The sequence below is a fragment of the Podarcis bocagei genome (assembly GCF_964188305.1).
Source record: "Podarcis bocagei genome assembly, chromosome: 18".
In the NCBI taxonomy this organism is placed as follows: domain Eukaryota; kingdom Metazoa; phylum Chordata; class Lepidosauria; order Squamata; family Lacertidae; genus Podarcis; species Podarcis bocagei.
This window is the reverse complement of record NC_138144.1, coordinates 219,837-236,138: the sequence shown is the minus strand read 5'-3', so window position 1 is coordinate 236,138 and position 16,302 is coordinate 219,837. Positions and strand designations below refer to the sequence as shown.

At 52.4% G+C, this 16,302-nt stretch overlaps 1 protein-coding gene across 6 annotated transcripts in view; it reads right to left on the bottom strand.

The window, feature by feature from the left end:
* The window catches only part of MYO9B (myosin IXB), a 33,913-nt gene extending 18,955 nt beyond the window's left edge, over positions 1–14,958 (bottom strand). For all 6 annotated transcript variants that reach the window (XM_081177553.1, XM_081177555.1, XM_081177554.1 and 3 more), the window contains exons 1-13: positions 14,065–14,958; positions 7,891–7,985; positions 7,577–7,639; positions 6,980–7,079; positions 6,360–6,460; positions 5,952–6,081; positions 5,492–5,581; positions 4,450–4,566; positions 3,890–4,024; positions 3,326–3,447; positions 2,832–2,973; positions 2,553–2,748; positions 617–692 (exon numbers count right to left, since the gene is read on the bottom strand). In XM_081177553.1, coding sequence (XP_081033679.1) covers positions 617–692; positions 2,553–2,748; positions 2,832–2,973; positions 3,326–3,447; positions 3,890–4,024; positions 4,450–4,566; positions 5,492–5,581; positions 5,952–6,081; positions 6,360–6,460; positions 6,980–7,079; positions 7,577–7,639; positions 7,891–7,985; positions 14,065–14,913 — 2,216 coding nt within the window. In that variant the 5' untranslated portion in view covers positions 14,914–14,958. The remainder of the gene's footprint in view (positions 1–616; positions 693–2,552; positions 2,749–2,831; positions 2,974–3,325; positions 3,448–3,889; positions 4,025–4,449; positions 4,567–5,491; positions 5,582–5,951; positions 6,082–6,359; positions 6,461–6,979; positions 7,080–7,576; positions 7,640–7,890; positions 7,986–14,064) is intronic.
* Between the last annotated feature and the right edge of the window lie 1,344 nt (positions 14,959–16,302).

Below are 16,302 nucleotides of genomic sequence, written 5' to 3'. Positions count from 1 at the left end.
TAGGCCCAGAGAACAAATGCGCTCCCCCAAGTTTCTCTGTGTGGCCCTTGGAAGTGGCCACACGCCTTGCGGGCCCTGCGTGCTTCTGCCCCCCCCCCCCCGCCACTCAGAGGTGTCCCACTGAAAAGGGTTCCTCACCCCGGAAGCAGAGGGCCTGCGCACCCCTTCGGACTGCAGAGAGAGGGGCTTTGCGGAAGCGAAGATGCTATAAAGGGAAAGCCCGAAGAAGCCATGGGGGGGGGGGAGGCAGGGCCCCAATCCAGGCACAGCAGTGAAGGGGAGCAGCTGGCTTCCCCAATGCACGGACCCAGAGTCCTCAGCCCCTCCCACAAAACCAGGGCACCTCTCTCCCCACTTCACCCCAGCTTCTCCTTTCCGCTAGAGTTTCTTCAGGCTGGCCCCACACCCACCCACCATTCGAGGGATTTCCCCCCCCCCTCAACTTGTTTCAAGCTTGTGTGTTACAAGTCTCAAAAAGGCACCCAAAGGGATATTGGTGAAGGCAACAGGACTACTGGGATGTGATGAGAAGAAGGGCAGGGAGTGACACAATCCAAGGCCTCCCCTTTCTGGTCTAAAAGAAATAAAGAAAAAAAGAGTAGTAATCCAAGCCTACCGATAAACTCTCTCGATTGGGGTGTTGGCTTGCTGCAGTTCGCCCAGGGGTACTCTGGGTCCGTGGCGGACCACGCCTGGCAGGGGAGAAAGAAGAGAGAGAGACTCCGTTGGCACAAAATAGATTGCCTGCCAGGGGCAACAAGCGGTCTTTCCTCCGCCCTTTTTGAGGTTTTTCTTGGTTTCAGTCGCTCGGAAAGGCTTCCCGACAAAGGCAAGAGCCACTCGAAGAGGGAGCCTGCCTTCTCCTTGCAGGTGTCTTTGTTTTCAGGTCACCTCTTTCCTGGCCTGCTCCTCCAAACTGACTCCTGTGCGGTTTGTTATCGCGTAATCTGTTCTTAGTTTACAGAACACTTAATGCCAAAATAAGCTTCACAGTGGTATAAAAACCAGTTAGGAAAACATTAGCATCTGATTTCCCCTTCTCCCCTTGTGTGCTGTGTTGTTTTAGGTTGTAAGCCTACAGGGGCAACCTTGTCTTAATGGATTGTAGGTGAGCCGCCCGGGGAGCCCTCTTGCCTGAAGCGTGGAGTGCAAACGCTCTAAAACAAACATTAAAATATACACACACGTAATTAAAATGAACGGCAAAACAAACCCACTGAAACAACATAGTAATTAAAACAGGAGACTCAGGTAGAGAGGCTGAGGAACGCCTGAGCAAACAGATACGTCTTCAAAAGCCGTAGGGGATGACAGCAAAAAAGCCTGCCTCCCTGTTACCACAATAAAGGAATTAAAAAATACAAAATCAACTTTAAAATCAGGAATGCCAGATTTAAGGTGGAGGCAGTGCTGAGCCAAGGAGGTGTAGAATGGAAAGCGAGAGGGAGGAGGGCGTGAAAATAATAAATATTTAGGGGCGGAGCACCTAATCTTATCCTTGCTCAAGGCGCCATATTACCAAAGTCTGCCCCTGAGATGACGCCAGGGAAGGAACCTGGGATCTCGCGCAGGCAAAGCAGGAGCCACGGCCCCTCACAATGCAATAGCAGACGAGAAGCGATCAGGAAACTGCAGATAAAAGGAGCGGGCTGCAATAATTAATTCAAGGGCCTGAAAGAATAAAGGAAGGTTTTAGACGGCTCGATAAATGATATCAGCCTTGGCACAAGCTGCGCCTTCCTGGGGTCAAAGCTAGCGCCATTCTGCGGCAAATAATTGCCAGCCATTAAAGCTGCAATCCATCCCTTTTCCAGAGGAGAAACCCGGCTTTTAGGTCTGTTGCAGCAAAATGCAATAGAGGAGTCTTGGCAGCTCAATGCCACAGAGAAAAACAGGCTGTAGAGTGCTTGGGTTCAAGCAAGGCTTGGGTTCAAAGCTCGTTGGGTGACCCTGGGTTGCTCACTGTCCTCTCCTGACCTAACCTGCCTCGCAGGGCCGTTGTGAGGGGGAAATGTGTCCGGAGGCCATAGACAAAGTGCTCATTGCCTCCAGTCACAAAACATGCAGGGATGTATGGTATGCAAAATGAACCACGGAAAGAAAAGAAGGGAAGTAATTGACTTAAGGTTGTTTAAATGAACAACCTTAAATCAATTTAAGTGGCGAAGGGATGCGGGTGGGGCTGTGGGTTAAACCACAGAGCCTAGGACTTGCCGATCAGAAGGTCGGCAGTTCGAATCCCCATGACGGGCTAAGCTCCTGTTGCTCTGTCCTTGCTCCTGCCAGCCTAGCAGTTCGAAAGCACGTCAAAGTGCAAGTAGATAAATAGGTGCCGCTCCAGCGGGAAGGTAAATGGCGTTTCCGTGCGCTGCTCTGGTTCGCCAAAAGCAGCTTAGTCCTGCTGGCCACATGACCCAGAAGCTGTACGCCGGCTCCCTCGGCCAATAAAGCAAGATGAGCGCCGCAACCCCAGAGTCGGCCACGACTGGACCTAATGGTCAGGGGTCCTTTTACCTTTATTTTAAAAGAATATTGTGAAATGTCACACACACCTGCCATTTTCTGGGCTCTCTGGCGGCCGCCCTCCGCAAAAACGGCCATGGCTCGGATGGCGGCTCGGAGCGTGGCCCACCGGAAGACGGCCACGGGGTCCATCCCAATGAGCTCCCGGACGTAAGCGCTGTCGCTGCTCCGCAGCAAGGCGACGATGTCGGGCCGCATGTAATCCATGTTCTTCTCCCGGAAATCCTGCAGGGAAGGGAGGGCCAGTGAAGGCGAACGGCAGAGCAAGGCAGGCAACCCCAGACCTGGTGCTTCTGCCCCCCCCCTACCTTTATCTGGTACTTCACTTTGCCTGCAAAGTGCTGGATGATGAAGGCCGGCTCCAGGACGGGCGTCCCAATGAAGAACCTGTTGTCCTCGTGCTGCTGCTTGAACTTGGCAAGGAGGGTCTGGCTGGTGGCGTGCGGGAAGCTGAAACGAAGAGACAAACACTTCTCATATTGTTGTCGGTGGCGTCTGCCTTGAGAGGCAATGGAGTGTGGTTCCAGGCATGAAATAAAACTGACCAAAGTGACCTCCACGGGGCGCAGGCATGGGCAGCGTGCATGGAGGTCCTGGCCTGTCAGATCTCTCTCTCTCTCTCTCTCTCACACACACACACACACACACACACACACACACAGGAAAGCAGAGCAAGATGTTTGGCACCAGCTTGGCTGCAGGAACTGCCAGAAGGGACCCTCCATGAAAATGTCACTCTTTCCCGGGGTTTGCTCTGAGCAAAGCTCAGTCGAAGGCCAAGCTCTGCGCCAACTGAACTTACTTGCTTTCCTCGTCCAGCAGGTAGAAGAGGCCAGTGGGCTTCTTGCTGATGAGGTGGATGCAGGCCACGTTGTCGGTATAGTCAATGTTGTGCCATGCGATCCCTTCGCTCTGATACTCTTCCTGTGGACAAATGAAACAGACCCTTGAAAAGCCGATGTCCCCTGGCCTCATGAGATGGGAGCTGGGGAGGGGCGGCATCCAATGGAATTGACTGGCAGAGGGCAGGACAAATGGTCATGCGGTGGTTTAAACTTGTGCAAAGAGGTGGATGCTTTGAAGGAGGATGGTTTTCATTTCATGAAATTCATTTACTGCTTGACTGAGGGGAAACCCCTGAAAGCGGGTTTCCAAGCATGGTAAAACAATTAAATTATCAGTAAGATCCAAGCAATTATCCTCCCATCCAAGCAAGAAATGAGGCATTTCCATTCCCAGCAGGGTGAAAACCCTGAAAGAAGCAAGGCCTGGTGAGAGAGTTCTGTGGGCCAGAAAGAGAGGCCGGGAGCGCCAACATTTCAGCCCTGGAATATTGAAGCTCGCCCCCCACCAAGCGATTCCTTACCTGTTCGAGCTTGAAGATGTGCTGGTTGAAATAATACTGCAGCTGCTCGTTGGCGTAGTTTATGCAGAACTGCTCGAAGCTGTTGGTGTTGAAGTCCTCAAAGCCAAAGATGTCGAGCACCCCGATGGAAAAGCACTGTACAGTGAGAAGGAGGGAGGGGAGGGAGGGAGGAAGGAAGGAGCGAAGCAAAAGAGGGGGGCGTCAGAAGGACAGTGGGGCCCGTGATCTTTGCCAACTGCAAGCGGCAAGAAAGGCCATGCTCGTTGGGTGTGTAATTGGGGCAGAGAGTCTGCTAGGGCTGGGAAATATATTGATATATCGTCCCAAACCGATCTGAAGTCTGTATCGTGATATCGGTTTCATAACTGCTGCAAATCATGATGTGTGTGTCTGTGTGTGCGCTATGCAGAAATCACAATGTGGGGGAAACCGCAAAGCCCGCCAATGCCTCTACATTCCAGACATTGTGATATATCAGCATATCGCGATGTTTAGCTGGCAACGTTGAAAAGCAAGTATCGCCCAGCCCCAGAGGCTGCCATTGTTCCCTGAAGACATACCACCACAGATTCCTCCATGTCCTTCTTGTTGAGGAGTGCGTGGTTAATTCGCAGAACGATCCAGTCGAAAAGGGCGCTGTAGAGAGACTTGGCCATGGAGTCGCGAGCCGTGACGGCCTGCAGGTTGGAGAAAGAGGCACAGACGAAGGAACGTTGAGGAAATCTCGGAAGATCAGGCTCGATGGGGCCTCTCGGTCCTGTTCCCACACTGACTTAACCAGACGCTCGGAAGGGAAGCTTCCACGCAGGACCCGCGCTGCTCTTAGTGTTCTTTACTTGCACATCAATAGACCTCAGAGCAGTACACAGTATAAAAATACCCACAGCATACGAGTCCACCAAAATCAGTGTTGTCTACACTAACTGGCAGCCACTCTGGCTTCAAGCAGGGCATCGTTCCCCAGACTGAACCCAGGCCTTCTCAGCTCTGTGAGGACCCCTGGAGGGTTAAGTCCAGGCGAATTTGACTTTGGGGTGCAGCGCTCATCTCTGCTTTCAGGCTGAGGAAGCCGACATTTGACCACAGACAGCTTTTCCAGGTCACGTGGCCAGCATGACTAGACTGCTTCAAGCGCAAGGGGACACCGTGACGAGTGCCAGAGCGCATGGAAACGCCATTTACCTTCCTGCGGCAGCAGTACCTGTTTACTCGCACTGGCGTGCTTTCGAACTGCTAGGTTGGCAGGAGCTGGGACAAATCAACAGGAGCTCACCCCGTCACAGGGATTTGAACTCCGACCTTCCGACTGGCAAGCCCAAGAGGCTCCGTGGTTTAGACCCCAGCGCCACCCACGTCCCATCTGCTGTAGCTGTATCTCTGTGACTCCTGCTGTTATGACACTTCTCTCCTTTTTTTTTTTAGTTGTTTTCTTTCAAATCATGAGAACCGTCCTAAGGCAGCTTATGAAAACCTCGAAATAAAGAAGCCCATCAGCTCAGCTCACCCTGTGATCCAACCTACTCCTAAAAAAACAAATGTCGCCTTTCTCTGTGCTCTTATCAGTAACACTCGTTGGCCAGCTCTTGGCACACGCCATCTCACCTCGCTGAGGCTGTAGGGCAGGATCAGCTTGTCGTTCGCCGTCACCGTTTTTCTTTTCGTTAATACTTCCACCAAGATTTCACGTTTCACCTGGAAGAGTGGGGAGGGCGGGAGCAAGATCAGGAATGCTTGACCTGACAGAGCCAGCCTGCAGTGGCTTTGCTACCCCTCGGCCCAGAGTGTCCCCCAGGGACCTGCTCCCTCAGTCCATTAGATATATTGGAGTTTGGCATCTGGAGGCCACATATCTCCCCCCCCCCCAAGATAAACCTCCACCACTCCTGGATCACTTTTAAACTCTGGGGTGGAGAACCTCTGTGGCCCTCCAGAAAAGAAGAACGAGAGAACTAAATGTTTGGGAAGAAGAATAAGTAAAATGTTGGGTGTCATTGTCCCTTCCATACCGCCCCCCCCGGCAATCAATTGGCAGATTTTCTTAATGGGGGGGGGGGTCTGGAACCTTCAGGAGCTGGGAGAGAATGTCCAGCACTTCGGGGGGTCCGACCTCCAGGCCCTCGTCCCGACCTGCCGCCCGCTTCTTGTAGGTGACGTTCCCCAGGTACAGAATAGCAGACAGGACGGAAAAAATCCTGGAGAAAGAAAAAGACAGAAAGCAGAGTTGAAGACACCAGCTTGCATGTGCTGATTCCCAGAGCGGCTGGGGCAACTCAAGTCAGATGGGCGGCGTAATAAAAAATAAAACTGGCTGCAACTTTCTCAATATCTGGGTAGACTTGTCTAAACAACAATGTTTTCAGCATGGAAGGCTCCCTTTGGGGTGTCTAGTTATCCACGGTGAGAACTGACACCCTGTGAGCCAGCCTGACCCCCCTGCTGCAGGGCTTTCCCCATGTTCTTATGCACTTACTGCTTTTTGGTCGCCGGAAGGAAGCCGACCATCTCCATGGCTTGCTTAAGCCGCTCAAAGTCGTGCTTGAGGTCTTCCCCATCTTCAATTTTCAAGTTATGCTGCAAGAAGAAAAAAGCAAATGAACGGCTAAATCTAAGCAGAGAAACAAAATCGTGGTCTCCCTCAAAAGATGGCGCCTGTTCCTTCCCTGGAGGTTTTTAAGCAGAGGCTGCGGAGGCTTCAGCTGAGATTCCTGCATTGCAGGGGACTGGACTAGATGAGGTCCCACCCGACTTTACGATTCTATGATATGTGTGTGTGTTAGTATTAAATATCATGAATAAAACAAGGATAACTTTTTTTATTAGAAAAAGAAGAGGGAGGCATGTGGCGCTCCAGAGTGGGGTGTCCAGCTGGCTGCATCAGGCCTGACCCGGCGAGGAAGCCCTCCTCAAGACACGCGACCTCTGGCCTTCTGGGGCTGGGCAAGGCGATCCCTGCCGAACACTTGAGTGGGAACAAAGGAGGCCTGTTGGGGGTGTGCCCCCCCCGCCACTACCTCTGGAGCGTGGGGCAGACACAAAAGCGCCTTTGCCATCTGTCCCAGCCAGGCTCACATAAGGAGGCCCTTTGTGTACCTGGTTGAGGTAGAAATAGTCTTCGGGTTGCTTGAGGTGGAATTCCTGACGCTCCTCCTCGCTGACGCCCAGCAGCAAATAGTAGAACACATGGTAGTTCCTTCGGGAAGGAGAACGAAAACACACACACACAGAGACACGTCTGTTAACAGAAGCCGCTTGGCTCACTCTTTTCATAGCTTGTGCACCTGAAGTGGATCCAGATTGTCTGTAGAAGGTGGTCAACGGACCCCCTGGACAGGTATGGGCCTCTGCAGATTTGGGAAGTTACCTGCCCGTTCCTGTTTACACCCCTGAGTGTTCCCATTTTATCTTCACCACAAGCTACACAGAGCATTAGGCTTAAAGGCAGTGTCTGGCTGAAGAGATTTAATCCCAGGTCCCAGGGATTTTGCACGTCTTAATAGATTTCTGGCTTCTAAATTATTTGAGCCCTCCCTCGTTCATCCACCCTTATCTCTCCTCGGTTCCTACTCTGGGTGCATAATAATAATAATAATAATAATAATAATAATAATTTATTAGCGATGACTTTCCCTTTTCCAAAGTGTAAAATTCACCATGTATTTCAAGTTAAACCACAGACTTTCTCCTCACCTTTCGTTCTTTTCCCGGGACACCAAGCGAGATTTTTCAAGCAGGTACTTTTCAACCACAGCCCTGGAATCCACCAAGAGAAAAAAAGAGTGAATGGAGGAAAAGAAAGACCAGCTGCCCCCCCCCCCCCGCAACAAGGTTCTATGGTGCCAGAATCCGTGGAGCCAAGCAGGCCATTTCCCTTATGAACGACAAGGGGGGAAGGAGGAGAGGGGCTCTCACTTCCAGCCATATTCTGCTGGGGGAGGACAACTGCTTTGTGAAACAGCGAGGACAACGCTGCCCCCCCCCAAGAGCCTGGAAGCTGCACTCACCCCCGGACAATGCCGTTCTCCAAATAGTTGACCTGGATGAATTTCCCAAACCGGCTGGAATTGTTGTTGTGGGCCGTCTTTGCGTTTCCAAAGGCCTGCAGTGAAGTGAAATAATGAGGCAAATGTCCGCAGCAAAGTTCAGAAATGACTGACAGTAGCATTGGTCAGTTAAGTATTTTTACTTGTTTACTTGATGGGGGGCAGCTCCCCCTCCCCCCTCAGCTACACTCATGGGCAGTAGCTCTCGGGGTTTCTTGGACTGCTGACAATCCCAGTCCTAAATGGACCGCTGGGACATTCAGCGAGGAAAGCCTGCGCCCTATCACTGAGCTGTGGCCCTTGCCCTAAAAATAATGTACGATTCTAGTCCTCACGGTCGACAAACCATGGTCTATGCTTATAAAGAGCTGAATTGTTCCTCTTCTCTACTCAAATAACTAAAGGCAGCCAGGATTAAACCAGAGATTTTCCGTACTCAGCAGGTGCTAGGCTCTGCTGTTGACACTCGGATAGAGTAACAAAGCTCTCTCTCTCTCTCTCTCTCACACACACACACACACACACACACACACACACAGCTCAAAGTGCTGGCAGCACATCACCCAGTCTTATTTAAATCCAGAAAACCGTACTATATAAATTTATTGTGCTTGTAAAACAAAGTTCAGCACCAGTCCTCCTTTGGACCCCATCAGGGAGGCCGAGAGGGAAGTCTTGTCCCAGGTTCACTCTGTTGTCTCTGGAGACAGATGGATGCCAGAAAGGAGGCATGGAGGCTGGACCAAACAGCTTTCTCACCTACTCCCCTCCTGCAAGTGCGCACACACACACACACTCCTGCATTGTGGCAGGCAGCTGGCTGCAACACCCACAACATTTAGCATCTAGCTCACAGGCCTGGGCGGAAACCAACCCCAAACTGGGGCTGACTCATTTATCCTAGAGTCTCAGAGCCAACACAACACCCTTGTGACATCAGAAGAATAAGCAGGGCTCTTTCTTTTTTAAAAAAGAGGAAGCTAGGGCCTTCCCTCACCCTCCTCTCTCAGAAAACCTCTTGACTTGATGACCTCCTCCCCGTCAGCTGCAACCCCCTGGGCTGAGCCCAGGAAGAAAGTGAGAAACGGAGGGGAGAGAAGGTGAAGGGACAAAAACCACCCCAAACAAAGACCAAAGGTGGCTTTCAGAACAATTCAACTCCGGAAGGTTGCAGGAGGGAAGGGAGGGCTTTGGTTAAGAAGGCTCCTGCCACCACTGTCTCCTGTGGGAGGGAGTTCCACAGTCTAACCCTGCATTTTCTTTTGTCTGTCCTGAACTTTCCAACATTCAGCTTCACTTCATGAATTCTAGCGTTATGAGGGAGGGAGAAGAACGCGCTTTCTCCAAGCCACGCAGAATGTTATAAACTGGACAGTCACCTCTCACTCGCCTTTCCTCTTTACTACAAAGACCCGGATGCTGCAATCTTTCCTCACAGCTGCATGTCTGGTGGCTGGATGACTAAAGAAGGCTTTAGGTCAGGGGTGAGGAAGGTCTGTGGCCCTCCAGATGTTACCAGATGCCATCATCATCATCATCACCACCACCATCCAAGACCTTTGACCCTACTGGCTTCAAGGACTGCTGAGAGCTCAATCCCCAACTCCCTCCCTGCACTTTAGGTTACATTCCTAGATTTACGCAGGCTCCATTTTGTTGCAAACCGACAGGTTTTTCGTTGTTCCAACAGGATGCATTGAGGTCATTTTGAGAAACACCATGAATTTTGAACTGGGAAGCCTGGGTTTTAAAGCTCAGTCTGCCCTGACCGATCTCCTAATTTCCTTTCCTCTCCGCCCCGTTTTACAATTACCCATGTAAGCCGCCTATGGTTTTCTGAAAGGAACCCAAGAGTGTGATGACCTCATCTGTGTGGTATTTAGCCCAACTACAGAGCAAATTCTCCAAAGCTGATTAAAAAAATTAAAAAATAAACCCAAGCTGGGCCATATAAAGTCCCCAAACCATGTCCGTGGCAGCGAAATGTGGCTATTTTTGAGAAAGGGTACCCACCTATTCTTACAGCCTCTCAGAGAGAACCCCCCACCTCCACCCCCACCAAAACCCAAAGTAAGTTGCTAGATTAAGAGAACGAAAAAGAAACACTCTCCAAAATGCTACCCGCAGTGTCAGGACTCTCTTCCCGGCCCCCGGCCCCCATTTCATTGGGCTTCATCCCCTGGCGAGTCCGGTGGCACGGAAGAAGTCGTCCCTGAAGCCATGGAAGCCAAGGGCTTGAGATGAGTCTGGCTCAACGCAGAACTCTCTTCCCCGTGCCAGAAGGCAGGCATGACTCCGAAAGCACCGGAGCAAGAGCCCTTTCTCGGAAACTTCCAAGAAATGAATTTCTGGAGGCAGACGTGTGTGTGTGTGGGGGGGTGTTTCTTCCCAACTACTGCACAAGAATCCCCGCTTCCCAGACAGCCTGCAGCCACACAGGCATTCTGGGAGGAGTCCTCACATTTCCTTATGATATTTCAGAGCACCTGAAGACCCTTCGTACCATCTGCTGGGGGCAGCAATGCTACCAGTTGCAGGAAACCACAGGAGGGGAGAGGGCGCTTGCGCTCACGTCCCCCTAACTTGTGGGCTTCCCAGAAGAGCCGTCCAGTCGGGGCTGGACTAGATGGTCCGCTGGCCTCAGCCACCAGGCTCTTCTTAACCTTTCCTCAAATGGAGCCTGAAGGCCTTCCCTTCCCCTCTCCCCCTCTGAAAGTCTGAATGAGTGAGCAGCAACCAATGCCATGCCATCAGCTGATCCCGAAGGGGCTCCCCGCAGCGACCTCCTTCCTGTTTTGGCCGACAGACCACAAGTGGAAGAAGCTCAAAGAGGTAGCCAAGCCTCAGAGATCTTCACTTCTGCTTTCTGGCGGAGGTGGGGAGGGGAGGGGGAAGGACAGGCGCGCCATGCAGGAGCTCTGAAGCATCCTGGCCAAGTCACTTTGTGAATGGAAGCAAGGTTTCTTTGGGGGGGGGGCAGCGCCTGTCTCTGTTTGCCAGCTGAGGTAGATCCTCCTTACCTGGGCTTAAGAAATCAGAGGTGCTAAGAGAGCGGAACTTATTTAGGTGTCAGAGCAAAATCGCACGCCTTGCTGAGAAACTCACTAGAGCAGCCTTTCTGCATGTTGCTGGACTACAACTTCACTGGTCCTGCTAGCTAGGGGTGGTGGGAGCTGTAGTCTCAACAACAGCTGGGGACCCAAGGTTGAGAAAGGCTACAGAAGAGGACAGGCAGAGCACCTGTGGCCCCTCCAGATGCTACTCCCATCCTCCTCCTCCTCCTCCACGGAAGACTGGGCCATGCTGGCTGTTGGGTTTGATGATGCTTGGGAGCAGGAGGGCCACAAATGTTTCCCCAGCCCCAAGTTAAAAGCTCTTGGGCTCAGTTCCTGCCTGTGGGTTTCCTGCAGGCATCTGGTAGGCCACCGTAAGAACAAGGACACTGCACTAGAGGGGCCCCCTTTGGCCTGACCCCGCAGGCTCTTCTGTTCTGGTGATCTCAAGCAAGCAACCACAGACCTGGGTGTTCCACAGTACAAATAAAATATTCAGATAAAAATGCAGAGACATCTGGACATAAGGGGCGAGGACAGCAAGAAGCCTGAGCCAGCTGGCCTGAAAGCTCAACAGTGGCTGTGTCCCGTCCCCCCAGTTGTTATTTTCTGCTTTTAACAGTATTTATTGTATTATGTTTCTGGAACCCCGCCCAGATTAAAGGCTCTGAATGCAAATAATAAATAGAGCTGACTGGTCTGCAGCACAGGAAAAGGATTATTATGCTTATTCTGAGGAAGGCAAGAAACTGTCTCATCCCAGTTCAGACTAATCCTTTGTTTAGCCAAAGGTGGTCTGCGCTCTCCAGGAGTCGTTCCTTCCTACCAGGAGATAACGGGGAAGAACCAGGGACAGTCTGCCTGCAAAGCAGCTGCTCTGCTACTGAGTGACTGGCTCCCTTCTCCAGTGGTCCTTAACACCTTGAAGCCTGAGCTGCAACCGGAAGAAAGTCTCTCAGATGCTCCTCCCAGAGTGCTTTCCCTGCATGCTCCTGAGCTGAGCAGATGCCTTCTCTTCCCATTTTTAAGCACCGGCTGGGAATTTGTCTATTCCTTCAGGCAACTAGGAATACACATTTCCACAACAGCTGGCTCATTTTTTTTACATACGGTTTTATGTACTACTATTGTAAACTGCTCTGGGGTGTACAGGGCGTTATGGGGGGGGAGACCTCTGGTGGGGGACATGTCATGCTCCTTCTGGGGGTAGTTTGTCCACCTTTGGTCCCCACCCTGCACTCAGCTGTCAGCGTGCAGCAACGGCCGCACTCTGGGAGCGGCTTCAACTGGCTGGCTAAGCCAGGCGAGGGCTGTTGGTGGGTCTCAAACCCTCAGGGGATTCCCTTGCATGTGAGGACAGGCTGCAGAGGATGGAGTGGGCGAGAGCAAGAGGGGCCCCAACGGTAAATAAGGGGGTTTCTGCCCCTGTTGTAGAGGAAAGTGAGGGGCAGGTGGGGCTTGCCCATCTGGGAGAAGGGAAACTCTGACCCTAAATCTCCTCTACCTTGTGGGAGATCTTGGGGAGAAGAAAAGGCTCCGGAGCAAACCTTCCGCAAATCCAGAGTCCCTGAGGCACTTGGACGGCGCCTGGTGCGCTGAAGTGGTGAAACGGCGCAGGCTGGTGTTGGGAGCCCCCTGGAACTCTGCAAGGACCCAGGAGTGACGGAAGCCGTTCACCTGAGCTGCAGCCAGCCTATTTGAGGAAGAGGGTTCTTTGCTCTCCGAGGATTAGGAAACAGAAGCAAGCATGTGACAGAAAAAGAGCAGTTGGGGGGGTGAGAAAGAAAGGCCTATGCAAAGCAGAGTGCAGAAAGGCTGGGTCTTGGTGGAGACTTTTGCTGCCTCTCGCTCTGATTAAGTGAAACCAAGCCGTGAGGTCAGCTTCAGCTCAGGACTAGAAAAGAAAACGGCAGCCAACATCCAATGACACCCCCCTCCTGTTTCTTAATCTCCATTTGTGAAAGACAGCATGGGTCAAATATGAGTAAATAAGGAGAGGTCTTTGAAATCCCGGGGAAAAATTTGGTGAGGGGGGGAGGAAGATGCTGCTAAGGAGAGGGTCAGGAGGAGAGGCCTGCACAGAAAACAAAGCAGCGCCCAGCACAGAGGAAAAGGCCCCGTCTTAATACTTCCTTCCTCAGAGCTGTCCAAAACCTCAACAGTGAGCGGCTTAAAAACCCACATCAGAACATCCGAGGAGCCCTGCAGCAGCTGAGTCCAGGCACAGCGAGCCCACGTAGACCAGCCTCCCGTCCTCGCAAAGGGAAGACTGCAAGCAGGAGCTGGAGACAACAGAAGCACCTCTCCTCACTGGTGAATCAGAACACAGCCTTCGCAGCCTCGGCAGCCTGACGCATTTGTCAAACCCTCTTTCAAAGCCATCCAAGTTGGGCGTCATCATGACAGCCCGTGGGAGCAAATCCTACACTGGCTCCCCACTACGCTTCCAAGTGTTGGTGCTGACCTTGAAAGCCCTAAACGGCCCAGTATACCTGAAGGAGTGTCTCCACCCCCATCGTTCAGCCCAGACACGGAGATCCAGCTCCGAGGGCCTTCTGGCAGTTCCCTCCCTGTGAGAGGTGAGGTTACAGGAAACCAGGCAGAGGATCTTCACAGTAGTGGTGCCTGCCTTTGTGCAACACCCTCCCGACAGATGTCAAGGAAATAAACCACTATCTGAGTTTTAGAAGACAGCTGAAGGCAGCTCTGTATGGGGAAGTTTTTAAATGTTTGATGTTTTACTGTGCTCAATTTGATTCATTTGTTGGAAGCCACCCAGAGTGGCTGGAGCAACCCCGGCAGATGGGGGGCATATCAATAATTTTGTTGTTGTTGTTGTTTAGCCAAGCACTGGGTAAAGCTGTACTGTACTTTCTTATGCCTGCCCTGAATCTCCCGTAAGGACCTAAGAAGATTCAGAGCGAGCCCATCTGGACCAGCCACCCATCCTGTCCCCCCGTGGCCTGAGCTCCACAGAAGCAATCCTCCCCACTTGAGACCCCCAGAGACCGAACCCATCCTTCCCGGCTACAAAAAGGACTTGACAGCAGAGAGAGAGAGAGTTTTACGGGTTGCTTTTCACCTCCAGCACCGGCCCAGCGCCCAGAATGGTCCTCTCCACCCCGCTGGCGTAGCCCTTCTGGCTGAGGGCGGTGAGGCAGTGGATCAGGAAGTTGGTGCTCTGCGTCTTGCCGGAGCCGCTCTCCCCGGAGATGACGATGCACTGGTTGACGTGCTTCTTCAGCATGGTGTGGTAGGCCACGTCGGCGATGGCGAAGATGTGGGGCTCCAGCTTGCCCAGCGGGTGGCTCTCGTACATCTGGACGTACTTGGGGTTGTAGATGGGCAGGAACTTGAAGGGGTTGATGGCGATGAGGATGCTGCCGGCGTAGGTGTAGATCTTCTGCTTCAGGAAGCGCCGCTGGAGGTTCTCCAGGAGCGTGGCCTCCGTCAGGTTGGGCAGGTTGCACAGGTCGTTGACGTCCTCCTGCAGCCAGGGGAGGAAGCCCCGCTCGACCAGCCGCCGCGCCTCCTCCCGCCCCTTGTCCTCCCCGGAGGCCAGCTGCAGGTGGACGTACTTGATGCTGCCGTCCGTGTTCCTCTCCTGCAGCAGGAAGTAGTAGCCGTCCTGCCGGGGGTGCTCGTCTTGCGCCCGCCGGGGCCACAGCAGGACCCTGTGCACCGGGGAGTCATTCCCGTCCAGCACCCACTCCTCCCCGCCCGACTCCTTCACCTCCACCAGCACATAGTGCTTAGAGACGTCCAGGCTCAGGGAGCCGATGACGTCCCGGATGACGTCGGCGGTGGTGGCGTCTTTGGTTGCCGTCACGCGGCAGCAGGAGGCGCTTTCGGCCGAGAGCTGGGGGTAAATATGAAGAGTGTAGGCCGCCTTCTCGGGGCAAGCTGCACCGCCGGCATCTTTCGCGCTCATCCTGCCTCGGCATACCGCCCTGGGCTCGGCTGCGGGGCTGGGTATCTGGAAGGAGAAGGAAGGAGAGAGGCGGGTCAGGGGAGGAGCCCAAAGCGGAGGCGCTGGGCAATGGGAGACCGGGGTTCGAATCCCCACTCGGCCGTGAAGCTCACTGGGTGACTTTGGGCCAGTCACTCTCTCCCAGCCTAACCTACCTCACTGGCAGCGTTAGAAACACAGGATATATAAGCAGGACACAAAACGGCTCCTTAAACCGAGGTTGCAGTCGCCAAAATGGAATGTCTAGTTGCCATTTTGGGGCAAGACAGCTCATTTTTTCAAATGATGGACTGACTGGGACTGAGTGAACATCTGGCTAGTTCAGAGGGCAACCTTGAGCTAGGTGAAGAACTTTGAAAGATGGCGGAGATGTCAGGCGCCACCCTTGGTCTGACTTGAAACAAGGCAGCTTTCTGTGCTCCTATGAACAGCAGCAGAAGCGCCTGCAGAGACGAGGTGGCCACTGTGGCTGGAAGGGGGCCAGGGCCATTGCTCCTGGGGAAGAGATGACACGCACCCTCACAGCGGGAACATTCAGTTTGCACTGTTTGCTACAAGCTGCTCCGAGTCTCTGCGGCAAAGCCTGGGCAAAACAGACCCAAAATCAAACTCTCCAATACACAAAGCTGCTTTGGATGGGGAAGATTCAGGAGAAATGGCAAAGGGACACATATGACTTTGTTTTTTTAAGCTCCTTGAAGACACCAGCGTTGCTCCAGGTCTAGGCAAGCCCAAAGTATCATCACCTTGGATTTCTGATGTCCCAAGGGACATGGTACAATGTGGGGGATCTTTCCCACCTCAGGGGAAATTTCTACAACACATTTTTCAGTGGAAAATTTTCTCCCATTTTAAAAGAAATCTGTAACATTAGCTAGTGACATTGTAAGATGCCAAACCAAGCAGCTGGAATGAACACGGCAGTAATCAAATCTGCAAATCAGAAGCTGCAATTAGCTTCTTTCACGTGATTAGTCCGAAGTGGTACATACATTCACAGTCAAGGATGGTAACAATTCCAAGTGCCTTCACTTTTTTCCTTAAAATCCGCTGTAAGGAATGTTATTGCCATATCTTGAAACATTTGCAAGCATTTCATTACAAAGTACTTTCCAATGGTTGTATCGAACCAAGTTCTACTCAAGAATAGACCCCCAATGATACAGATGCAACTGAGTTTGTAATGTCCTATAACTTCATTGGGACTACTCGTTTGATACAACCCTTAAAAAAGCTTCCAGTTTGTTTAGAGCAGGGAGGCAGAGAAGCACGAGGCGACAGCAGCCACAGCCGTCCAACTGCCAGGCCAGTCTCAGCCTCGCTGCCCAGGCGCAGAGGGACCCCAACGTA